Below are 18,878 nucleotides of genomic sequence, written 5' to 3'. Positions count from 1 at the left end.
GCAACTGTACTGTTTTTCCACATAGGTTTGGAAGCAGATTACACTGGTTTGGGCTGGTTTGCAGTTTTTAAGGCTGTTCTTATTTGGAACACATATATCACAGTGTAAATCCTTAATCCTTTGTCCAGAACAACAGCTTGAGCAAAGGCAGAACGCTCAAGAGGGTGTGATGGAAAGCTGTGGCCATACACATCCCTGTCAGGTGCCATGTCACTGTAGAGGGGGATGGCTGAGTCCTCGAAGGTTAGCTGCACCTCGCAAGGCTTGGGGTCTTCTGTCCTGGCAATCCTGGGCTCAGTGGGGATAGTGGTACTGCCTCAGCCCTGACTGCTTTCTCTCAGCAGTGTCTGCTGATTTGGAGGACAACAGTCCTCTCACATTTTTCACTTGGTACTTCTGTCACACTGAGAGGCAGCTTGAAGGAGTCTGGAGGGGAAATACCAACAGACTGGTTATGACATCTTTGGAGCACCAAACATAAGACTGGCCAGAGCATTAGAGAGAGCAGGAATTAAATCTGTTGTGAGGAAATCCGCTTTCCTTTAAGTCCACCAGGAGCAAGGATATACCTAGAGGTGAGTAGCAGTTTTTTACCTCTGTGTTCCTCATTGCATACCTCACTTCCCCTGACACTGCTTAGCATTTGCATTCAAGAACATGTGGGCAAATTGCTTGAAAAAATGTAACAGATTTGTTTTTATTTGGCTCTGCTATTCTTATACAGCAGTGATTGGCAATCTTGCAAAGAGCTGATTTTAATTCCTAGTTTAGAGTGTACATTTGCACATAGAAATCAGGAGCCAGAAACTCTTACCTCTCCAACACAGAGATATTGCTGTTCTACTGATGACAGTCTCTTGCCTGTACAGAAGTACCTCTAAACTGAGTGCCATTTGTGTCAGGAGACAAGAGATGTTACATTTTGGAGAAGTGATGCCTCAGGTCACCACGTCATCCACCACAATACCTCGTGTAGACAAGGCAGTGCTTTTTGCCACCACTGAAGTGCCTTTCCTGACTCACATAGCCCAGTCTGCAGCTGGTCCCAGTTTCTCAAGCCCTGGCACCCATCTATGCTTCCGAACCCTGGGCTTTCTCCTGGATGACTTGGCAGAGCTGTTGGGTACCAGTAGTTTCGTTGCCATTTAGTGGCTTTTGTGCATAAAAGGGAAGAGGAGTCAGAAAATATTGAAGTGAGGACATGGAGGAGAACTAAAACCCAACAAAACAAACAAACAGACCTCCCCAAACCCCAGAGTGGAAGGGTTGTGAATTTCAGCCATTTCTTTATTTCATAGGTACCATCTAGTTATTAATAAATTGAGATTGCTAATATTGAATATTAGCAAACATGCATGAATTTGGACATGGTTTTAGTATGGGGGAAGCGGGTACTAAAAAAGGAACCTATGCATAACCCTACTAGATTGGTCTATTGTGGATTAAAAAAATATGAATTGCATGTATAATGAAGCTTTCAATACTTCTTTATTATTTGGTTTAAGATTGATTTTCAGACAAAAAAAAAAGTACAGAGAAGTCTTCCAATACTCATGTACATTTTTATTAATTCTTAAATTACCTTTTTTTCTAAGATAAAAAAAAAAAAAACAATCCACAGCATATCAGAGCAAAAATCTGAAAAATAAGGACAGTTGATAGCATATTGTGAAATGCAGAATCTGAGCACATTCTTGGCAGTCCCAGATTGGTGGGATCAGGTAAAGCACTTGAAAATAACTTTAGTTTAATAGGGCTGCAATCCTACAGGCACTTATACATGTGTATAATCCCACTCCAATCAACAGAAGAGCAACTTTGCACAGAAATTTTTGCATGTGGGTTGGCAGGAGCAGAGCATTACAAGCACGAGAGGTTGTTCATGGCCAGGCACACCCGGAGTACAGCAGCTGGTTTCTCTCAGTTGCAGAGCAAGGTTGTGTCTGTTTGCATGTAGGCCCAGGCTTCTCTTACCTGCCAATCTACTGGGATTAGAGTTTATTTAAAGAAGATCTCTGGCTGGCTCCTTAGGAGGGCAGGAAATAGCAGTTAAATATGCTTCAGCTAGTCCTTGTAATTGAATTCAGTCTATCAGATTTAGCACTAAACCACACTAAGAGTTTAGCAACCACAGATGTCTTCATAAAACCTCCAGATGCTGGCATGAATTGCCTTATTGAAATTGTTTTCTCCCATTGAGTTGTCATCTTTGATATAGAAATACACCTTCTCACCACTACCAGTCCAGCAGTCTGTATTATTGTCTCTAGTATGAATTACAGTTCAAGGTTACCTACAATGCTTCCCAGAAAATAAGCTTAAGGAAAGGTGCAAAGTATTTGAAACATTGCCCCCTCAAAACATCTGTAAACCAGTTCTCTATTAATATATTTCAGTGCCAGTTTCCTGAACTGTCACTTTTCTTGTTCTGCTGCCACAAATAAGAAAATAAAAAGCCATCAGTAGTTAATTTGTCCTAATGAATCAAAAAGGTTTCTGCAGGCATAAGCTGCTGCAGCTGCTGTGACAGCAGAAGAGAGAGCTCCACCTTCATTTATTGAACTTGCTGTCTCACCAAAGAAGTTACTTCATGTATGGCACACTGGTACTTTTCTGAGGCTGCTTTAAACTCAGCCAGGTGCTTCTCGTAGCTTCTCACAGCTGTCAGAAGCTGACTCCTCTCCACAGCTCCTAGGATGGCATGGAGAATCATCTCAAGGCCAAGCCCAATAATGGTAATGCTAACTCCCCCAAGAACAGATGCCGCAATCTGTGCAAGGAGACCGATGAGCTTGCTCACAGTGAGAGTTAAATGATTGGAGCCAAGAAGTTTGATAGCTACCATTGCAGCTGTCGAAGTTGCTTCTCCAAAAATAATGGAAAAAACTCTCTGGGCTATTGCAATTTTCTCCAGCTCAGGCTCTTTGATATCATAAAGCTTCTGGTACAGCACTGGCTCAAGCTTGTCCTTCATGTCACTATCAATCTTCTGCACCTGATGCTGAATCTCACTCATCACTTGAATGATAATCTCACAGTTTTCCTTGACTGTACTGCTCTCTCGCATCTCAATGGGGGTAATAGTACAGCCCAGGTGTTCATTCAGCACTCCAACCAGCTCATTTGTTGCATGGAAATTTGTAGACATACAGTCAAGCAATTCCTGATGCAGATGGATCAGTTCTTGCTTTCTCTTGGGATTATCTGGGTAAAGGAGGTCACTCAATGCCATTCTTCAGAAATAGGCTACTTCAAGAGAAAAAAGAAATTTCTTACTCTATTTAACACCCATAACCATAGCCCTTAAAGAGCAGTGAAATCTGCTTTGTCTCTGCCCCACTAGTTCTTTTCATACTGAGCAGGTCAAATCCCAAGGCATAGCTTGTAAATGTAGAAATCTTAATTCTTGTTCTGGATCTTTGCCAAGTGATTGGAAAAGGACCTTGTAAGACACTGGGTATGCTCAGAGCAGCAAAAATAACTAACAAATATGTAATGAGCAGATTGGTAAAATGGATGTGGGCCATTGGTAACTGAAGATTGAAATTGAAACTGAACCTTGGAAACTGAAGATGGTAGAAGCTGAACTAGTTCACTAAAAATGGAACAATCTCATCTAATCAGTAAAATTAAAGATGTGGCTTAAAGATGAAAGGGTTGTTCCAGGCACTCTTTTGTATCAGCCTATGTTTTCCATTTAGTGGCATCTAATTTTTCAGCAACCATGATGATTGGTGGATGTGGTTTGTGTCAGAATAAGAGTATTTTATGCCAGTATAGCCTTTTTCGTCTAACATTCAAGATAAAATGATACTATATAAGCATTCTGTGCTTGTACTAAGAAGCTTACCCTCTGAATTCATAGTGAATAGTAAAATAGTTTATAATAACCCCATCCTAACCTATATCACCTTACATACATCTCTCACTGTATTTCCCTCCCTGATATTTATTTCTTCATAAACTGCATGCCAACACAGAGAGTCCAAAGAGACTGAGTTAACAGTGATCATGAAGTAATTCCTCATCACTAAGATTCTGTAATCAACACTGTCACTTCCCTTTAACCTATCACCAGCTGCAAAGTTAAAATGCTTTAGCATGACTTCAGCTTAAATGCAAACATCTTTGCTATGGGGGCAAACTATGAATGAGTAGGATGACTCATTTCTTTGTTGGTACTTTTCATGGTCTCAGCCCTCTTATTGCAAATCTGGGCCACATTTGTGCAGTGCTTTGCATTTTTCTAAGATAAAACTCTTTATGCTGTTGGTGCCTACATATCACAGTTAAAGCTACAAATAGTTATGTGTAGGGGACTACCCAGATTTTTCTTCTTAAAAACATACCTTTGTGCCATTTTGGTCCTTTGTAGTTCTTGCACTGTCTGTTAGCTGCAAATCATCTGACACTGACCCAGCTGTATTTTACTAAACACACCCTCCCCCATAACGTCACTGTAGAAAACCAGAATGATTTCCACAATCCCCTGCCAACTTTTAATCTCAGTGTTGAAACACAAGCCAGTCTGAAAAGAGGTTTTTTTTTTTACCCCAATAGTTTGCACAGTACTGTGTATTTCTTTCAGCCACCTACCTTGTATCTCTGCCAAGAGAATACACTGTTTAACACATCTCCTTATACAAGCTGTAGGGAGCAAAACACATATTCAGTAAAGTTTTGTGATTTCTGGAAACATAAAGCCATGATAATGCAGGCTGTGATTTCATATCAATACTGCCTCAGGGATGTTGCTGGCTTGCTTTCTGACTCAATGTGATACTAAAACCTTTCCACTCCAGTGGTGTTTTGTTGTAAGGTGATTTGTTTTCCCTTATTGGTAGAAACTGAGAAGACAAATTGTTTTAGAAGGAATAGCACTTTGACAAACATTTTACATACTAGACAGGTGTGGAGAAGATTTCCAGACTCTGTTAATTACATATGATTATTTCAGCTTCTTACACAGCTCTAGATTTTATATCTCCTAATGCTAAAATTACTTCTTACTCTTCACATCTGCACTTTCATCAGCTTTTGTATTTTCTTTTTAGAATTAGGCAGGCCACATATATTTCTGTATTTCTATTTCTCCAGCTCCAGGGAGATTTACCACAGAAACTTTTCTAATTAAACATTTACACTGCCTACCTGATTTGGTCTGAGTGCTCCTGTTGAAATGTGTATGGGATAGTAACTTCAGCCTCTTTCCACTCTGCTCGCCTGGTGTTTTCCAGCAGCATGTGATGAGTTAGAGATCTGGAGGCTGGGCTTCAGCTGCATCCTGTGCCTGCCTGCCTGTCATTAATTCTATTGTGTGATGTTTACCCAGATTCATCTCATTTTCTTCCTCCTCTTCCCTTCCTTCCAATTTTAAGAGAATTCTGTTCACTTGATGCTAGTTCCAAATTTCTAGATCCTCCAAAGGCCTTCTGTTCCTGGAGAGAATGGGTACAGCACAATTCCCTCCTGCCTACTGCAGAGGTGCCTACAGCCATGGCTGAAAGGGGATGGTGTTATTTGCTGTCCTCAGAACATAAAAGGTGTAGGACAGCTCTTCTAATTCAAATAGATACAAGATTATGTTTTTTACTGGTTTCTATTGTTTATAAATATAAACATTAATGCTTGCACCTATGCCTTGAAATAATGAATTTTTGCAATGACTGCTTTTGTACACCTGCAAATTACAGAAGAAAAATTGAATGGTCCCACATAAACAGAAGAATAGATACCACAGGTAGTGGAAACAGGCTTTGTCTGTTCCAGTAAGACAAGCTTGTACATATGGCTTCAACCAAGCTAGACAACTTTCATGCTCTTATCATTAGAAAGATGGCCTGCAGCCCACAAGGGTCTCACCAGGAATACTGCTTCCACTATAGAGGATGGCTGAGTTCTCAGATGAAAATATAAGATGAAGCATAAAATGAGCCCTCTGCATTTGCTAACATGTTTTCACCTGAAAGCTGAGCTGCTGTATTCAACCCCAATGAATATAGTCAGAGTGCCAAACTCTCTTGTCAGAGCTGTGGGCACGAGAACATAAGCTAAAAGAGAACACTAAATTATTTAACTACTATAGTTCTAGAAATGTCAATTATTTGTGACTGCTGAGAGTTCTCCACTAAGAATGCCATGTAGTCTGAAGTATTTTGAAATACTTTGTGCAATATTGAACTGAATTTAATTGATCAGGCTGGCAACTGCCTATGTGTCACATTCTGGAAATTGATTTCAGGTCTTCTGTGTTTGCAGTGGATGCAAATTCTTTTCTTCTAAAACCTTCATCATTTGGAACAAGACAGGAAATAATTTGAACAATATGAAGACACTTTTGTTTCTGCTTTACTCTGGATCTTTTAGGAAGATTAACAGCTATTATTGCAGGCCCATTAAGTTAGAGGAAAATACTTGATCTGGAGTGTCTGTCGTCCTTCCTTGCTGCAATTTGCTAGGTCTCTAATGCCATGAGAGTAGAAGTGGTGTGGAGGCCCAAACTCAGCTCTGAACAGCAGTGAAGGCTAAAATCAGTTTTGCCATTTCACGCAATTTCAGACCCCTTTTGCCATGGGAAAGAAGTGGAAGAAAAGGCAGATGGTTGAACCGAGTTCTGATAAAAAGTCTTTAAAACTATACAGTGGGACAGGAAGTTACAATTGCTTGAACACTTCTGATTACACATCTAACCACAGCCATAGCTGCTGCAACCAGTCCAGGTTTACAGGGCTCTGGCACAAGCAAAGGCAGCATCAGGCGCAGTCTCTGAGCTGCACACTATCCCAGGACTGTATCTCTTGTTGGCCTTGTGAGGACTTGTAGGTGCAAGCAGAAGGATGTCACTTCCTTAGCAGTCAAAATGGTATCGTGATGGGCACCCAGCAAGGAGAATGTCTTGTGCTTCCACCTACCAAGGGATGCTTGCACCATCTAGTCAGTGTATTAACTGGCTAATATAAATCAATTTTAAGGGAACTGTAGCCTGACAAAACGTGGCATTACTTGGTCTTCAATTGCTCTGTCCCTTGAACGTAGATGTCATGCATTTGACTTTGCTGTGTCTATTCCCCCACCCAAAAATGAGAGTTCAATTCTGTGTAGACTCACCAACATATACAAACTGAAGGATTATATTTCTGAGGATGATGTAAAGTAGTTGTTTTCTAGGACTTACACAAATTTACCAAAAACCACCAAAACATAAGAATAATTAATTTACAGCACTTCCCTTACTTTGAAGATTGCAGGTCAAAGTCATACTTCCTGCAGCCATCAGAGTAATAACACTTGCAGCTGTTTACACCATATTTTCCTGGCTGCTTGGTAAGGTCCCAGAAAAGGCTGTCAAGAACTTTTTCTATGCTTTCTTCCAACTAATGTCTTGGGGAAGAATGGTTCAGGTGGGTTAGCAGTTTGGGTAATTGATTTCAGAAATGTAACAATCTAGCCAAAAATATATCCACCTTTATTCCTCTGTAATTCCCCTGTAATAATGCCTTATGGATTTCCTCTGTTTGCTTTTCAGAGTCAGACACCACTCCAGAAATGTTAGTTCATCTTGTTTTTAAGAGTAGCAAAGAAGGGCTGTGCAAGGTCTGCCAGAATCTGCACAACTTAATGTACTTCTCTGTCTCTTTAACCAACACAATAATCCGACTCCTCGATGCACATCTTGGCACCAACTCTCCCTGCACTCAAAGGAGATAGGCACAGCTGCCCAGTTACCCACTTGACTTTACTGCCATGGTGCCTTCCACATCCCACAGACTGACTCTTTCTCACTAAAAATAAAGTTATTAAGAGATCTGTAAGGAGTCCAAAGTCCCTGTGTGTCTTTCCTGAATGCCTCAGGACAAAGCTGTCTTCAGTGAAGGTTATCCCTGATCTAGTCTTCAGAAAGGCCATAGATAACCTTCTTCCTACCTGAATTGCTCCCAGGAATGTCTGTTTTGATGAACCAGGCTGAATGTTCCAGTTTTGGCTGCAGATTGCAGCTGAAAGCAAAGGGAAGATTGAACCTTCTGTAGCAGCAGGAACTCCAGAGGCTTCTTGCCTGCTATTCAAGGGCACATATCTGGATGCAGCCAGAGAATCAGAGATTGTGGGCCAAGCACAGGGAAACTCCAAGCACACTAGGGAGAATGGCAGAGGCAAGTGCAGTATGACCACTGTTCTTGCTTCTTGAAGCTGGAAGAAAATAAAGAGAGCAGTCATTTAGACCTCTATTCACTGCCTAAAGCTTTTTGGTTTTGCTAACACAACCTTTGCCCACAAAAGCCATTTTCTCAACTCCATCTATTATTTTGGCTTTGGAGGCACAAACCCTAATTCCTAAATGATTGTTTTGAGCTCAAAGATTGCATTGACACACTGCTGAACAAAGAGACAAAAGCAAGAGTCCTGGACTGGTGGAAGACTCACAGAAAAGCAGGGATGTGAAACAGGCCCCATGAGGTATTCCAGCACACAGTTCTCTCTATAACCCGGAAACTCAGTGTGTTCTTTGTCAAAGGATTCCTTTTCTCCCTGCTGCCTCAGGAGAGAGGTCACTGCTAAAGTGACAGTAGCTTTGTTTACAATTCTCTCAGATTGCCAGAGGTAAGTGTAGAAGTAGTAGCTTGACAGAGTAGTAGTGGACCAAAGCCTAGAATAGTCCTGAGGCTTGAAGTGTCACAGCATTGCAAGACACCAGCAAATGGTGTCATTTGGTTCAAGCAAAACTCACCCACTCTTGCAATAACAATGTGGGGGACCCAAAGGCATGAGTCCTACAACATCCTAGACACGAGACTTGGGATAAATGGGGGCTGCAGAGAACCTTGAGACCTGCTGTTGATTCATCTTTAGTGAGCTGTGGGGTTGTCCCAGGTTTCACAGCAAACAGGTGAAAGCTGGGTCTTGTGGAGCTCATAGGCAAACACAAGAGGTGAGGTACAGGTTTGGCCTTGAGGGTGGCCCCATGTAGGTGCAGCTGGTGGGGGCTGCCTGGGGCAGTGGAGACCAGCCTGTCCTGTGCCCCCTTGCATGAGAGCCTGTGTACAATACCTTCCACCAGCTGGCACTGGTACTTGCTGCAGCTCCCCACAGAATGCAGATGCAGCCGGTTACCCTGCTGGGTTTGAAGGAAGCTTTTGACAAGAAATATCTCATAAGGGGGAATGAGGACTTCCTTCTCAGATGTGTGGTAAGAAAAGCCTTGCATAGCTGCTCCCAGGCAAGTAGTCACCGTGAACAAAGTTTCATTCCCAAACTTCCGGGCTTCATTCCTGATGTGGGAGGTAGAAGTGAAACGGCCAAATCGCACCCTGCTGCCTACCTTGGCCTCAATATATAAGTCCTTTACACCCCTGTGCACCTGGTAGCACTTAGGTTCCCCCATGCTGATCTGCCATTCCTTCAATATCTGGATAGCAGTTGTTAGGTAGAAGTGAAAATATTTAAAGCTGAAGTTGTGTCTGTAGTGCTCTGGAGAGATTCCTGCTGTAGATGTAGCCCAGTTCAGCTGCGAGTGCAGGGAGGAGTTCATGGTGTAAGCCATGAGGACTGTGGCGTGGCTGTCACGCATTTCCCTCAGCAGACCTACAGGGCTCTTTAGCAAAGCCTCCTGAGCCTTCTTCCAGAGGCACAAGTAGTCCTTGTTAGCAGCTATTTCCTTTTGAAAATAGTCTCCTCGCTCCAGTTCTTCCATCATCTCCTCTCTGCACCCCAGATACTGGTCATCAAAGGAATGCAGAGCCATATCCATCAGGGTGGGGGACACAGCCTGCAACATAAAAGCAAATGAAGATTAGCATCAGAAGTGCAAATTTCTTGTGTACCTTTGTGGATGCAATCCAAGTTTTTCTCTACCTTTTCCTTGCCTCTTTGTCATTATCGGCAGAGCAAGCAAGGCAGGTAGCAAATCTTTAGCAAAACCCTCCTGAGCAACCTCAGGTTATTGTCTATACGCCACCACAAGCAAATACTAGTCAGGAAGACAGATTTCTTATTTGATATGGATGTACTACATTGAATCTCCAGGAGCATTAGTCAATATAGACAGGCTGGAAAAAGAGAGGAAAGATTCCATGAGATCTACTCACAAACACTCTATGAAATCATCTGGCTGCAAACAGGAGGAAAATTCCAACCAAGTAGCTGAAACAAATTAAGACAGGTAAGAACGGGAACAGAGGAGCTGAAAGCAGAAAAGTTAAAATTTAACCCAAAACTCCTTAAAGAACATGTTTCAATTGGAAAAATAAATATTTCTGTGGTGTTAGCAATTTCATTATTTCAAATAAAGAGCAATATTTACCTCTTTTGCCAGTATTTGTGAGAAGATCAGTAACAGGAGGCTGCTCAGTGTCACCAGCTTCCCAGTGTCCCAAGACACTGTAAAGAACATTTTTTTTAAGGAAAGGTAATTTGCACCTGTTTCTTTCTGTTTTTCTTTGAACTGGAAAATTCTGCAGTTTGTAATTTGCACTCAGGTTTTGGTGGCTGTTCTTCAACCAGAGATCATTCATCAAATTCTCACTGCAATTCAGAAGTCATTAATCAATCCAAGAGACAATTTACTTGTAGAAATATGCCCAAAATCCATAAGGAAGTGTCTGGTTGCACCAAGTTCAGCTGGCATGAGTGTCCATCACCTTGACAGTTCTTTTGATTCCAAGGTATTTGGTGTTGTTCTTGCAAAAAGGAAGAAAACCGTGGCTTGGTGAAGTCTAAGGCACTTCTCCTGAGGAGTGGTGTGTCAGGGTGATTGCTCCCTGGTTAAGAGTTTAAAAGCCCTTTTAAAGAAGTTGGCTCTGATAAAGCCAGCAGAGAAATGCAGGGTAGGTTGGGATCCCATCTGGAAGCAGCGATAACCTAACTCTCCTTCTCCTCCTTATCATCCCCTGCTTCTACTCATGTGCTGCCAATCCTACTCTCACAGCACTGCAGAGTGGCACTTTGTTGGACTGTTTACATTGGCACAGGCAAAATGAGTGTGTAAATGCAGATTCCGTGCTGAGACAAACCTTTCTCTAGCAGCTGCTTTCTAGACACCCTTCCAAATACTGGCAGTGAGTTATTCACCCACAGAGCTCCATGGCCTCTGATAACTCTTCTGTATGGAAAAAGAGCCAAGAACTGTCAAGGCTTTGGTTCTGACTACAGAAAAGTGAAGCCCATTTTCCATGGCCTGATAATGATAGGCTGGGTGAGAGGCACTCCAGACATGGAGCAATTCCCTGAGATAAGGGAGGTTTGAGAAGCTGCTTGGATTCTGTGGACAGAGCATCTGCAAAATATTGCTGAGATAGGGTGGGAGGTGACATAAAGGTCTGATACTGGGCTCCTTTCAAAGCAGTTGCTGCTGCTTACAGTATCTGTAGTCCCTGGCAACATGAGATGATGCCATGAAGTGCCAAGAAGTGATGGATGCAGACTGCCTAGTTCTCCATCCTGGAATTTCTGTTATCTTGGGCGGTATTTCAGAAAGTGGTTGTCTGAGTGCTAAAAGTGAGTCCACAGGAGGGCTCACGAATTTGTTCAGAGGCAACTCCTCCTCTGTTTGTGTAGAGATAAAACAGACCTAAAGTGAGACCAAGCTCCTTTGGGAGCTTGGCACTCATGATAAACACCCCCACTAAAATGTCAATTCAGCTGCATATAATCCATTTGTAAATTATGTCCCTGGTTTTCCCCTCTGACCTGTAAGTGAATCTTTAGTATGAAGGGAATCAGGAGGAAAAGAATTTGTATTTTCAAATGCTTCAGAAGCAACGCAAGTTATTATTAAATACAACAAATACAAAGGCCGAAAGATGGCAGCAGAGGATTTGTGGCGGTGCTTAGCGCTGCATTAACCAAGCGACAATCGAATTCCTCCATTTCAGCAGTAAATTTGTAAGGTGATCTGAGTGCTCAGATCCCCAAAGGTCATAATGACTTCAGGCCATGAAGAGATCTGATGACACAGAGCAGATGACATAATGGAGGCCTCCGGGTGTAACTTTTTTTGCCTGAAAAAAATACTATTGAAAGGGAGAGAAAAAATACAAAACTAACAGAAAGATGCAAATAGAGACAGGAAACCTTTTGTGCTAACAAAACCAAACAACAACAAAAGCACACCTATTTTATTAGTACACTGGATATTAGGATTCTGCTAATCTCTCTAGTATTTTTCCAAGCGAAAATTTCACTGGTTTTAATAAAGCACTCGGTTAATTTTTACTAGATGGCATTAAGAGAAGAATTTTACTGTGAGCAGTGAAGCAGTGAAGCCCCATTAGTTTGTGTCAATAGAGGAACCAGTCACAGGCGTTTGATGAAGACATGCAGAGATATTTATTAAGTGTCTTCTCCTTGGCCAAGATCAGCATCACCAGTGCAAGCATAGCAGCTTGCCAAGCACGGCTCATGCTGGCAGCCATCTCTGCAGACTTCTCCTGTGTCCTTACTTCAGGAGAAGGCTTTTCAGAGAAATGCTGATCTGGGTACATGGTGAGTCAGGCAAAGCCTGGCCCTCCTCTCCCTCAGTGTCACAGAGTGCTGACCTAAATTGCAATGTCATCATTTCTGGTTCACCCTGGGGCGTGGGAGGGGAGAAGAAAGCCTCATGCACTGGGTTCCTGCTCCTCAGGGTTCACAAAAGCAGGCTGTGTCTTCCAGGCATCTCTTTTAGCACAGGTAAGGGTTGTACAGAGGAACAGAAAGAAGCAGCACACCAACCCAGTTTATATAAGCAGTATTTATTGCAATGAGCAGGTGAGGATGGTTGCACCACATGTAACCAGAGAGATCTGGTCTCTGCCAGTTTCCTGAGCATCTGCAGTCCCTGTCCTTGGAGGTGTGATCTGCCATCCACCTCTCAGGGAAGGAAAGCTGACAGAGTAAATCAGGAAGGTTATGCACAAAGTTGCTAAGGTACAATATTAATGCCAGAGGACAGAATGAAGTAGTGCAGAGGAAAGAAAATATGTAGATAAAAATACACATACATTTTATATATATTTACTACCAATTCTCTTAAACAAACCAAACACTGCCCCAATTTCAATCCATCCTTGAACCAATTTTCTTTTTTTTTATAGCTTTCTTTTTTTCTTTTTCTTTTTCTTTTTCTTTTTCTTTTTTTTTTTTTTTTTTTTTTTTTAGCTGTTTAGGTACTTCTAGTTTCAAGCATAAAAGCAAAAGCAACAGAGGAGAAGAGGGTTTTTTGGTTGTTGTTCTGCTGGGTACTTTTATTTTCACTAGAAGCTGGTTGGAAAAAACAAAACAAAACCAAAAAACCAAAACCAAGAGAATTCGAGGTCTTTTTTTACAGTCATGAAAAGCAGCACACAAATGCAAGGGCTGATCTAAAAGGACACCTTAAACACACCTTTTGGGATTTATTTATTGTTGCTATACAACAAATTTTATGAGTAATCAGAAGAATGTACCAGAAGCTGATTGCTATCTATGCAAGAGTATTTGCATACTTCTATCTTTACAAATGATCCCACGGTGATGCATATTTAATGTGATTATTTGACATGAAAATACTGAACTTTTCCACTAATTGGAACAGGAGGCAGGTGTTCTTCCTTCTTCACAGTGAGCATCCCAGGATCAGATCCATCACATTTACACACACTGTGACATTCTTCTTCCATAATCCTCCTGTATTTTGCAGAAGAGGATAAGAGATCTAGTGATGTTTTAAGGCATGCAGTGGTTTTCTTGAAACTAATCCCTATTTTCCACATATTGTGTGTTGGGGATTCAGGTGGAAGGAAATAAGACAGAGTCTTCTGGTGAAGCTCAAAATACCACAAAAGATGTCTGAAGAGAGACTTTATTGATGAAAGGAAGAAAGTTAATGGAAGCTCAACAAATGGGATAATCCCTGCCTTGGTGTTCCAGATGGTTGGGAGACAACAGAAGAAGATGCCAGTCCAGATGCTTTCCTTCCCTCCTTCCCAACCACAGCTTCTTTCTCCTGTGGGGTTTGGAGTGTTCCAAGCCAAACGAGCGGAGAGACCTTCCCATCCTCAGTATCTCCCAAAGAAGCGGTTGTAGGCCAAGGCAAATCCTACTTGGTCAGAGAGATAGTCACAGGGGGGGTAGTTTTCACAGCGCTCATGCATCTGCTCCATCGGGCTTTTATAATACTCAAAGTACCTGCAGTAGACAGAGATGCCATTCTGCAGTTTCAGCCAATGCAGTTGGAGACAATTCATACACCTGACACTGACATGGAAGAAGTGATTCTCCAGGGAGACCCAACAGAGGACTGGTCATGCTGAGTTAAACGTCTGCTTACACAGGGTTAGGCTACTTGATCAATGCTGGGAAATATGGGATTGAACCCAACTTAAATCAATTGCTTTTGAGGTTTTATCAGCAAAGGATACCACAGAAGTTGTAAGGATTTGGCTTTTTTTTTCAATCTCATTCCCCACCTACGCAGGAATTTTTTTGTTGTTGTTATTTATTTAATTATATATTTACTTTATTATTTCCTGCTTACCTTTCTTTTTGCCCACTAGCCATTATTTTCCTTTAGCTTAAACACTTCTCTCTAACAATCCTCATTTCAGTTGTAGACAGGAGCATTATCCGCATGTAGTTTTTTTTTTTCTTTTCTATTTGCCAGGCTAAGAAAGCCCAAAATGTTTAGTCTCAGCTATACACTTTGGATGTCATTCTCAATTCCTCTTCTATGTTTGGTTAATCTTTCCTGAAGACTGTACACACCACCACAGAAATCCCACCAGTACCTCATGAATTTTACTTTATTTTTGTATTGGAAAGAGTAGCTTAACAACCTCTTCCAGAAAATGTATGAAGAACTTCCTTGTATTACCTGAAATTTCTCAAATAGCTGGGATTTCTCCAAATCTTTGTTTCTACTTTCTGCACAAGTAAAGATATGTTCTACAGCTTCAGAAAGAGCAGCCAATCTGATCTAGCCTTATTCCTGCAACAAAGCCATGCTTCCTTTGTGGGAAACCAGAGGCAATGACCGAGGCTCTATGATTCTCATTATCCTAAAAATTGGTTCTGATGACCCTGTAGGTTGGAGCAGCTTCTAACTTGTATCCTCCTGTCTCCATGGCTAGCACAGTTAATGCTGTCTTTCTCCCTGGGAGGAATACTAGAGTCCAGCTATGAGCCTTCAAATGGCTTTTAGTGAAAAAAGAATGGAAAATTTTTTTTCCATTACTGAATGTCTCCTACAGCCTTTTTCCTTCAACACATGAGGGTAATAACATAGCTGTACAACAAAATAATGCCTTGTCATGCCCTATGGCCTTCCCACCCCCTCTTCAGCACAGGTCCAGCTCTCAGCCAGCTCCTGAGTTGTTACCATTCGTAGGGGCTGGATCTCTTCTTCCTCTTCACGAAGGCATTGGCAACTTCTTTTTTAATCTTGATGCCTGCCAAGAGAGAACACAGCAGGTCAGAGACACAGCACTGAAACACACAGACCAGTCCAACCTCTGAAAAGCAGAATCTACTTTCTTCACAAGCAAATGACTGCCACAAACCATCCTAATGGTCCATTCATCTCTCCCCATCCCACTGTCCACTCAAAGCTCCCTCCCTACTGCAGTCTTCACATCTCCATGAAGCAAGGGCTTTTTCTGTCATAAATTCCATTTCCTTATCACACAGCATAATCTGAGTCTGCAGCAAATGTGCAGAAGACATAAAATATTAATAAGAAGAAAATTAGGAGAATGGCACCCTCTCTCCCTGGCCTACTTAATTTTAGAGTCTTGGCTTCCTTTCTGTGTCTGGACTGCAACTGAGAATGATGTGGGATCCCAACCAGAAGACCTTAAAGCACCTTCAATGAGCCATGAACAACAGGCAGCACACAGAAATACCAATGCTCACATGCACAGAGTTCTGTGAAAGGTGAAGAGTATAAAATAGTGACAGTAAACATCACCCAGTGAGAAATACACCCAAGATGTCCAAAGATCCCAGCATTCAAAACCTGGAGAACATAAGAGATGTTTCAGCCATGAGAGCATTTGCCCCTGCTCTCCACTAACACATCATGTCTGCACAGTTGCTTCTTTGCTCCCTTGATTTGTCGTTGTGCAAACACCATGGTGCTGTGAAGGACCCCACAAACACCAGGTACAGCCACTTCCCAGCCTGAGCCAGGGCTCAGCACAGCCTCACTCCAGGGGATGGTCCCACAACAGCAGAGGTGTGCACAGGTGCTGGCACAGCAGCAACACAGGCAGCAGCACACCAATACACCTTTCAGCATGGAAACTGCCAAATTATTGCTGTCTCTGGGGAAAAAAAGATTCTAAGACCTCTGCCTGTGGGGAGATGGTGGGGTTTGTCCCTTTCCTCATCATCATGGAGTGTTTGGCTGTGTTTCTCTTTGGAGGTGAAAGGTATCCCATCTCTAGCAAACTAAGGTTTAGTCTGGATCAAAATACTGACTACACAGAAATTGCCAATTAATGAATTGTCAGAAACTACCACCTTTCTCTGAATAGTCTTTGCATCTTTTTTTCTCTTTCCCAATCTGTGTTTGTATTGGCTCACTGGAAAAATACCAGCTTTCATGCTTCTCAGCAGCAATGTTATCCTTTAAAGTGTGAGAAAGGAGAGACATGAGAGAACAAAAAGGATTTTCCATACAGATTTCTGCCAGGATCAGCTTGCTGCAAAAGTTGTGAAAAACCCAAGGTGTACAAATCCCAGCATCCCAGGTGACCTGACAGGAGGGACTGCAGCCCTCAGGAGCAGCCAAGGAAGCCCCACTCTTTCAGGGTTTCCTTGTTGCAGGATTTGGCAGGGATGTCACAACCCATTGATGCGGGCAGCTTCTGCTCTCAGAACAGCCTGGGGCTGAGCAGTCACTCTGGGCAGGTCTCTGAAGCCAGATCAGAGCAGGGAGACTCCACCAACACAACTCTGTTTCACAGGAGGCAGATGCATCCAGCTGCTAACAATGTGCACCCCTCATGCCTTGCCAGGGCACTGCTCAAGGGTTGAGGAGCCTGGGGCAGCAGCCAGCAGTGCTGGTGGCCTTGCTGCTGCAGGGACACTGGCTGCCCTCATGTCACCTGCTCACACAGGAGGGGCTCTGTTTGCTGCACATGCTCCTGCACCTCAGGGACTGCAGAGTTAGGGAGCAAAAGGGGAAGAGTTAAGAGAGGGACTCAGCATGGTTCTTGTTCAGCCCTTGAACCTATCAAAGGGAAGAAAGAAGGCAGATGCAGGAGAATGGAGCTGAGCATCAGTCAGAATGATATACTCACTGTCAATGCTGAGAGATCCTGAGGGTTCTTTGGGATCTGGAAGACAGACAGACAGACAGAAAGGAGTCTGCTTGTGAGTCCTTCTATGCTTGTGAGTCGTCCTCCTCTGTAACTGAATCCCACCACTGACTGGCCAGATCCAGCTCCCCCCACTTACATAGAAGGTCTGTTTCTCCCAAAATGGTTTTATTAACACCCATAATTTAGACAGACACTAAATGATAAACCATTTGAAATCTTAAACATATTAAAATGTTCAAATTCTCTGCTGCAATTCAATATGCAACTGAGGTGGGGGTGAGTGGGTGTTGACCAGTGGAAGAAAATTCCCAGCAAAAGATGGGGGTCTCTGTTCCCAAGCCCTCTCTCATCTGTGACTCTCTAACAGAGACCTGAAGCTGTGCAGTGACTGGTGGTGCATCTCCTCCTCCCCAGAGCTCTGTGTCTCTCCCAGACTGAGGGGAGGCTGACAGCAAGCTGCAGGGTTCAGCAGCGCTCTGAGAGCCTTCCTGGGAAGATGTCCCCTTACCTTTCTCGCAACAGCAGAGTGCTGCCAGGGCCAGAGTCATAATCAGCAGTGCCAGCAGACTCCTCATGTCTTCTTTGGCTGTGCTAGTCTCCCTAACCTCAGAGCTTTCCTGGAGGTTATTGAAGTTCTCCGGGGCTTGCTTTTGGGCAGCAGTTTATATCCTGTGATTTCTTGGAGAGATCAGGGATCTGGCTTGTGTTCCTGTGTCTGTGCTCCAAAACAAAGCTCGTCCTTTGGGCTGGGAGATACTGGGTCCTGGCAGTCATTTTGGCATCCATCTCATGACTCAGGGCATTTCCAGAAGATTTTATCTGAAGTTTTGAATGGGGCTGTTGAAGAAAAACAACTGGATTTTAGAAAATCATTTTTCTTACAAACTTGAAAGTCATTCAGTCATGCTGGAAAGCCAGAGGAGAGACCGGCACGCAGTGAAATAGAGCAATTCTTTTCACATGATAGGGCTCTCTCATGTGGAGTTTCTCAAATGAGACTGAACACAATGGTGACCTTTTCCTACACCCCACCTTGACTCATTACCTTGAGGGTAAAGAAACCTGTAAATCAGTTTGCATAGGGCACACACAGTAGTTTTTCAGACAGTTTCAGAATTTCACTGAATCACTTTGGAGATGAGATTTTTATACTTTTAGGAACTTTGGAAGTTAATTTGAGGGAAGATCTTTATATTTTCCTCCTGGAAATCTTCACAATTTAGAAGCTTCATTTTGGCTTCTCTTGTCTAATAGTCAGTTAAACATTTAGACTCCAAAAGTGTTTTATTCTTCAGGACCCAAGTGGCTAAAGTTACTTGGTATGGCAAGAGCCTTGCATGTGCTATGTGGGGCTATGTGTCAATAACCCCATGCTCCCCAAACCCACTACCCAAGTTACCAAATCCACATCCCACAAACAGCATAGGAGCCACAGATTCACAGAATAAGCTGAGTTGTAAGGAACTCATCAAGTCCAGCTCCTGGCCCTGCACAAGACACCCCAAGACTCACACCATGTGCCTGAGAACATTGTTCAAATTCTTCTTGAGCTCTGTCAGGCTGGTGCTGTGACCACTTCCCTGGGGAGCCTGTTCAGTGCCCAAC

At 42.8% G+C, this 18,878-nt stretch overlaps 2 protein-coding genes across 8 annotated transcripts; both read right to left on the bottom strand.

Moving 5' to 3' along the window:
* Positions 1-1,547: 1,547 nt before the first annotated feature.
* On the bottom strand, positions 1,548-10,797 carry SMCO3 (single-pass membrane protein with coiled-coil domains 3). 6 transcript variants are annotated; one of them, XR_008437318.1, is made up of 5 exons: positions 10,298-10,797; positions 9,317-9,763; positions 7,924-8,187; positions 5,152-7,380; positions 4,598-4,647 (listed from the first exon to the last, which is right to left on the bottom strand). XR_008437318.1 is itself a non-coding variant. In XM_053978651.1 (4 exons), exons 1-4 carry the CDS (start codon positions 10,385-10,387, stop codon positions 4,639-4,641), a joined length of 810 nt encoding a protein of 269 aa, XP_053834626.1. In that variant the 5' UTR covers positions 10,388-10,797; the 3' UTR covers positions 4,598-4,638. The 6 variants fall into 6 exon arrangements, 4 of the variants coding, with proteins under 4 accessions (XP_053834628.1, XP_053834629.1, XP_053834626.1 ...); XR_008437317.1 differs by having other exon boundaries at positions 5,152-8,187; XM_053978651.1 differs by lacking the exon at positions 5,152-7,380.
* A 1,912-nt stretch (positions 10,798-12,709) lies between these two features.
* Positions 12,710-17,916, bottom strand: LOC128807443 (osteocalcin-like). 2 transcript variants are annotated; one of them, XM_053977862.1, is made up of 4 exons: positions 17,782-17,916; positions 17,253-17,288; positions 15,329-15,398; positions 12,710-14,050 (listed from the first exon to the last, which is right to left on the bottom strand). In XM_053977862.1, the coding sequence occupies exons 1-4, from the start codon at positions 17,846-17,848 to the stop codon at positions 13,846-13,848; spliced, it is 378 nt and encodes a 125-aa protein (XP_053833837.1). In that variant the 5' UTR covers positions 17,849-17,916; the 3' UTR covers positions 12,710-13,845. The 2 variants fall into 2 exon arrangements, with proteins under 2 accessions (XP_053833837.1, XP_053833838.1); XM_053977863.1 differs by having other exon boundaries at positions 12,710-14,139; positions 17,782-17,907.
* Positions 17,917-18,878: the final 962 nt, after the last annotated feature.

This window comes from Vidua macroura, chromosome 5 (assembly GCF_024509145.1).
Source record: "Vidua macroura isolate BioBank_ID:100142 chromosome 5, ASM2450914v1, whole genome shotgun sequence".
Taxonomy (NCBI): Eukaryota; Metazoa; Chordata; class Aves; order Passeriformes; family Viduidae; genus Vidua; species Vidua macroura.
This window is presented reverse-complemented; position numbering and strand designations above follow the sequence as displayed.

What these genes read in the sequence shown, in the direction of transcription:
- SMCO3 (XM_053978650.1), bottom strand. Translation starts at nt 10,387, where the DNA reads ATGTTCTTTACAGTGTCTTGGGACACTGGGAAGCTGGTGACACTGAGC. An exon ending in CACAAATACTGGCAAAAGAG is followed by an intron (nt 9,764 to 10,297) that starts GTAAATATTGCT and finishes TTTATGTTGCAG; the next exon opens with GCTGTGTCCCCCACCCTGAT. An exon ending in CCAGTGCCAGCTGGTGGAAG is followed by an intron (nt 8,188 to 9,045) that starts GTATTGTACACA and finishes ATTTTCTTCCAG; the next exon opens with CTTCAAGAAGCAAGAACAGT.
- LOC128807443 (XM_053977862.1), bottom strand. Translation starts at nt 17,848, where the DNA reads ATGAGGAGTCTGCTGGCACTGCTGATTATGACTCTGGCCCTGGCAGCA. An exon ending in ACTCTGCTGTTGCGAGAAAG is followed by an intron (nt 17,289 to 17,781) that starts GTAAGGGGACAT and finishes TCTGTCTTCCAG; the next exon opens with ATCCCAAAGAACCCTCAGGA. An exon ending in AGGATCTCTCAGCATTGACA is followed by an intron (nt 15,399 to 17,252) that starts GTGAGTATATCA and finishes CTCTCTTGGCAG; the next exon opens with GCATCAAGATTAAAAAAGAA.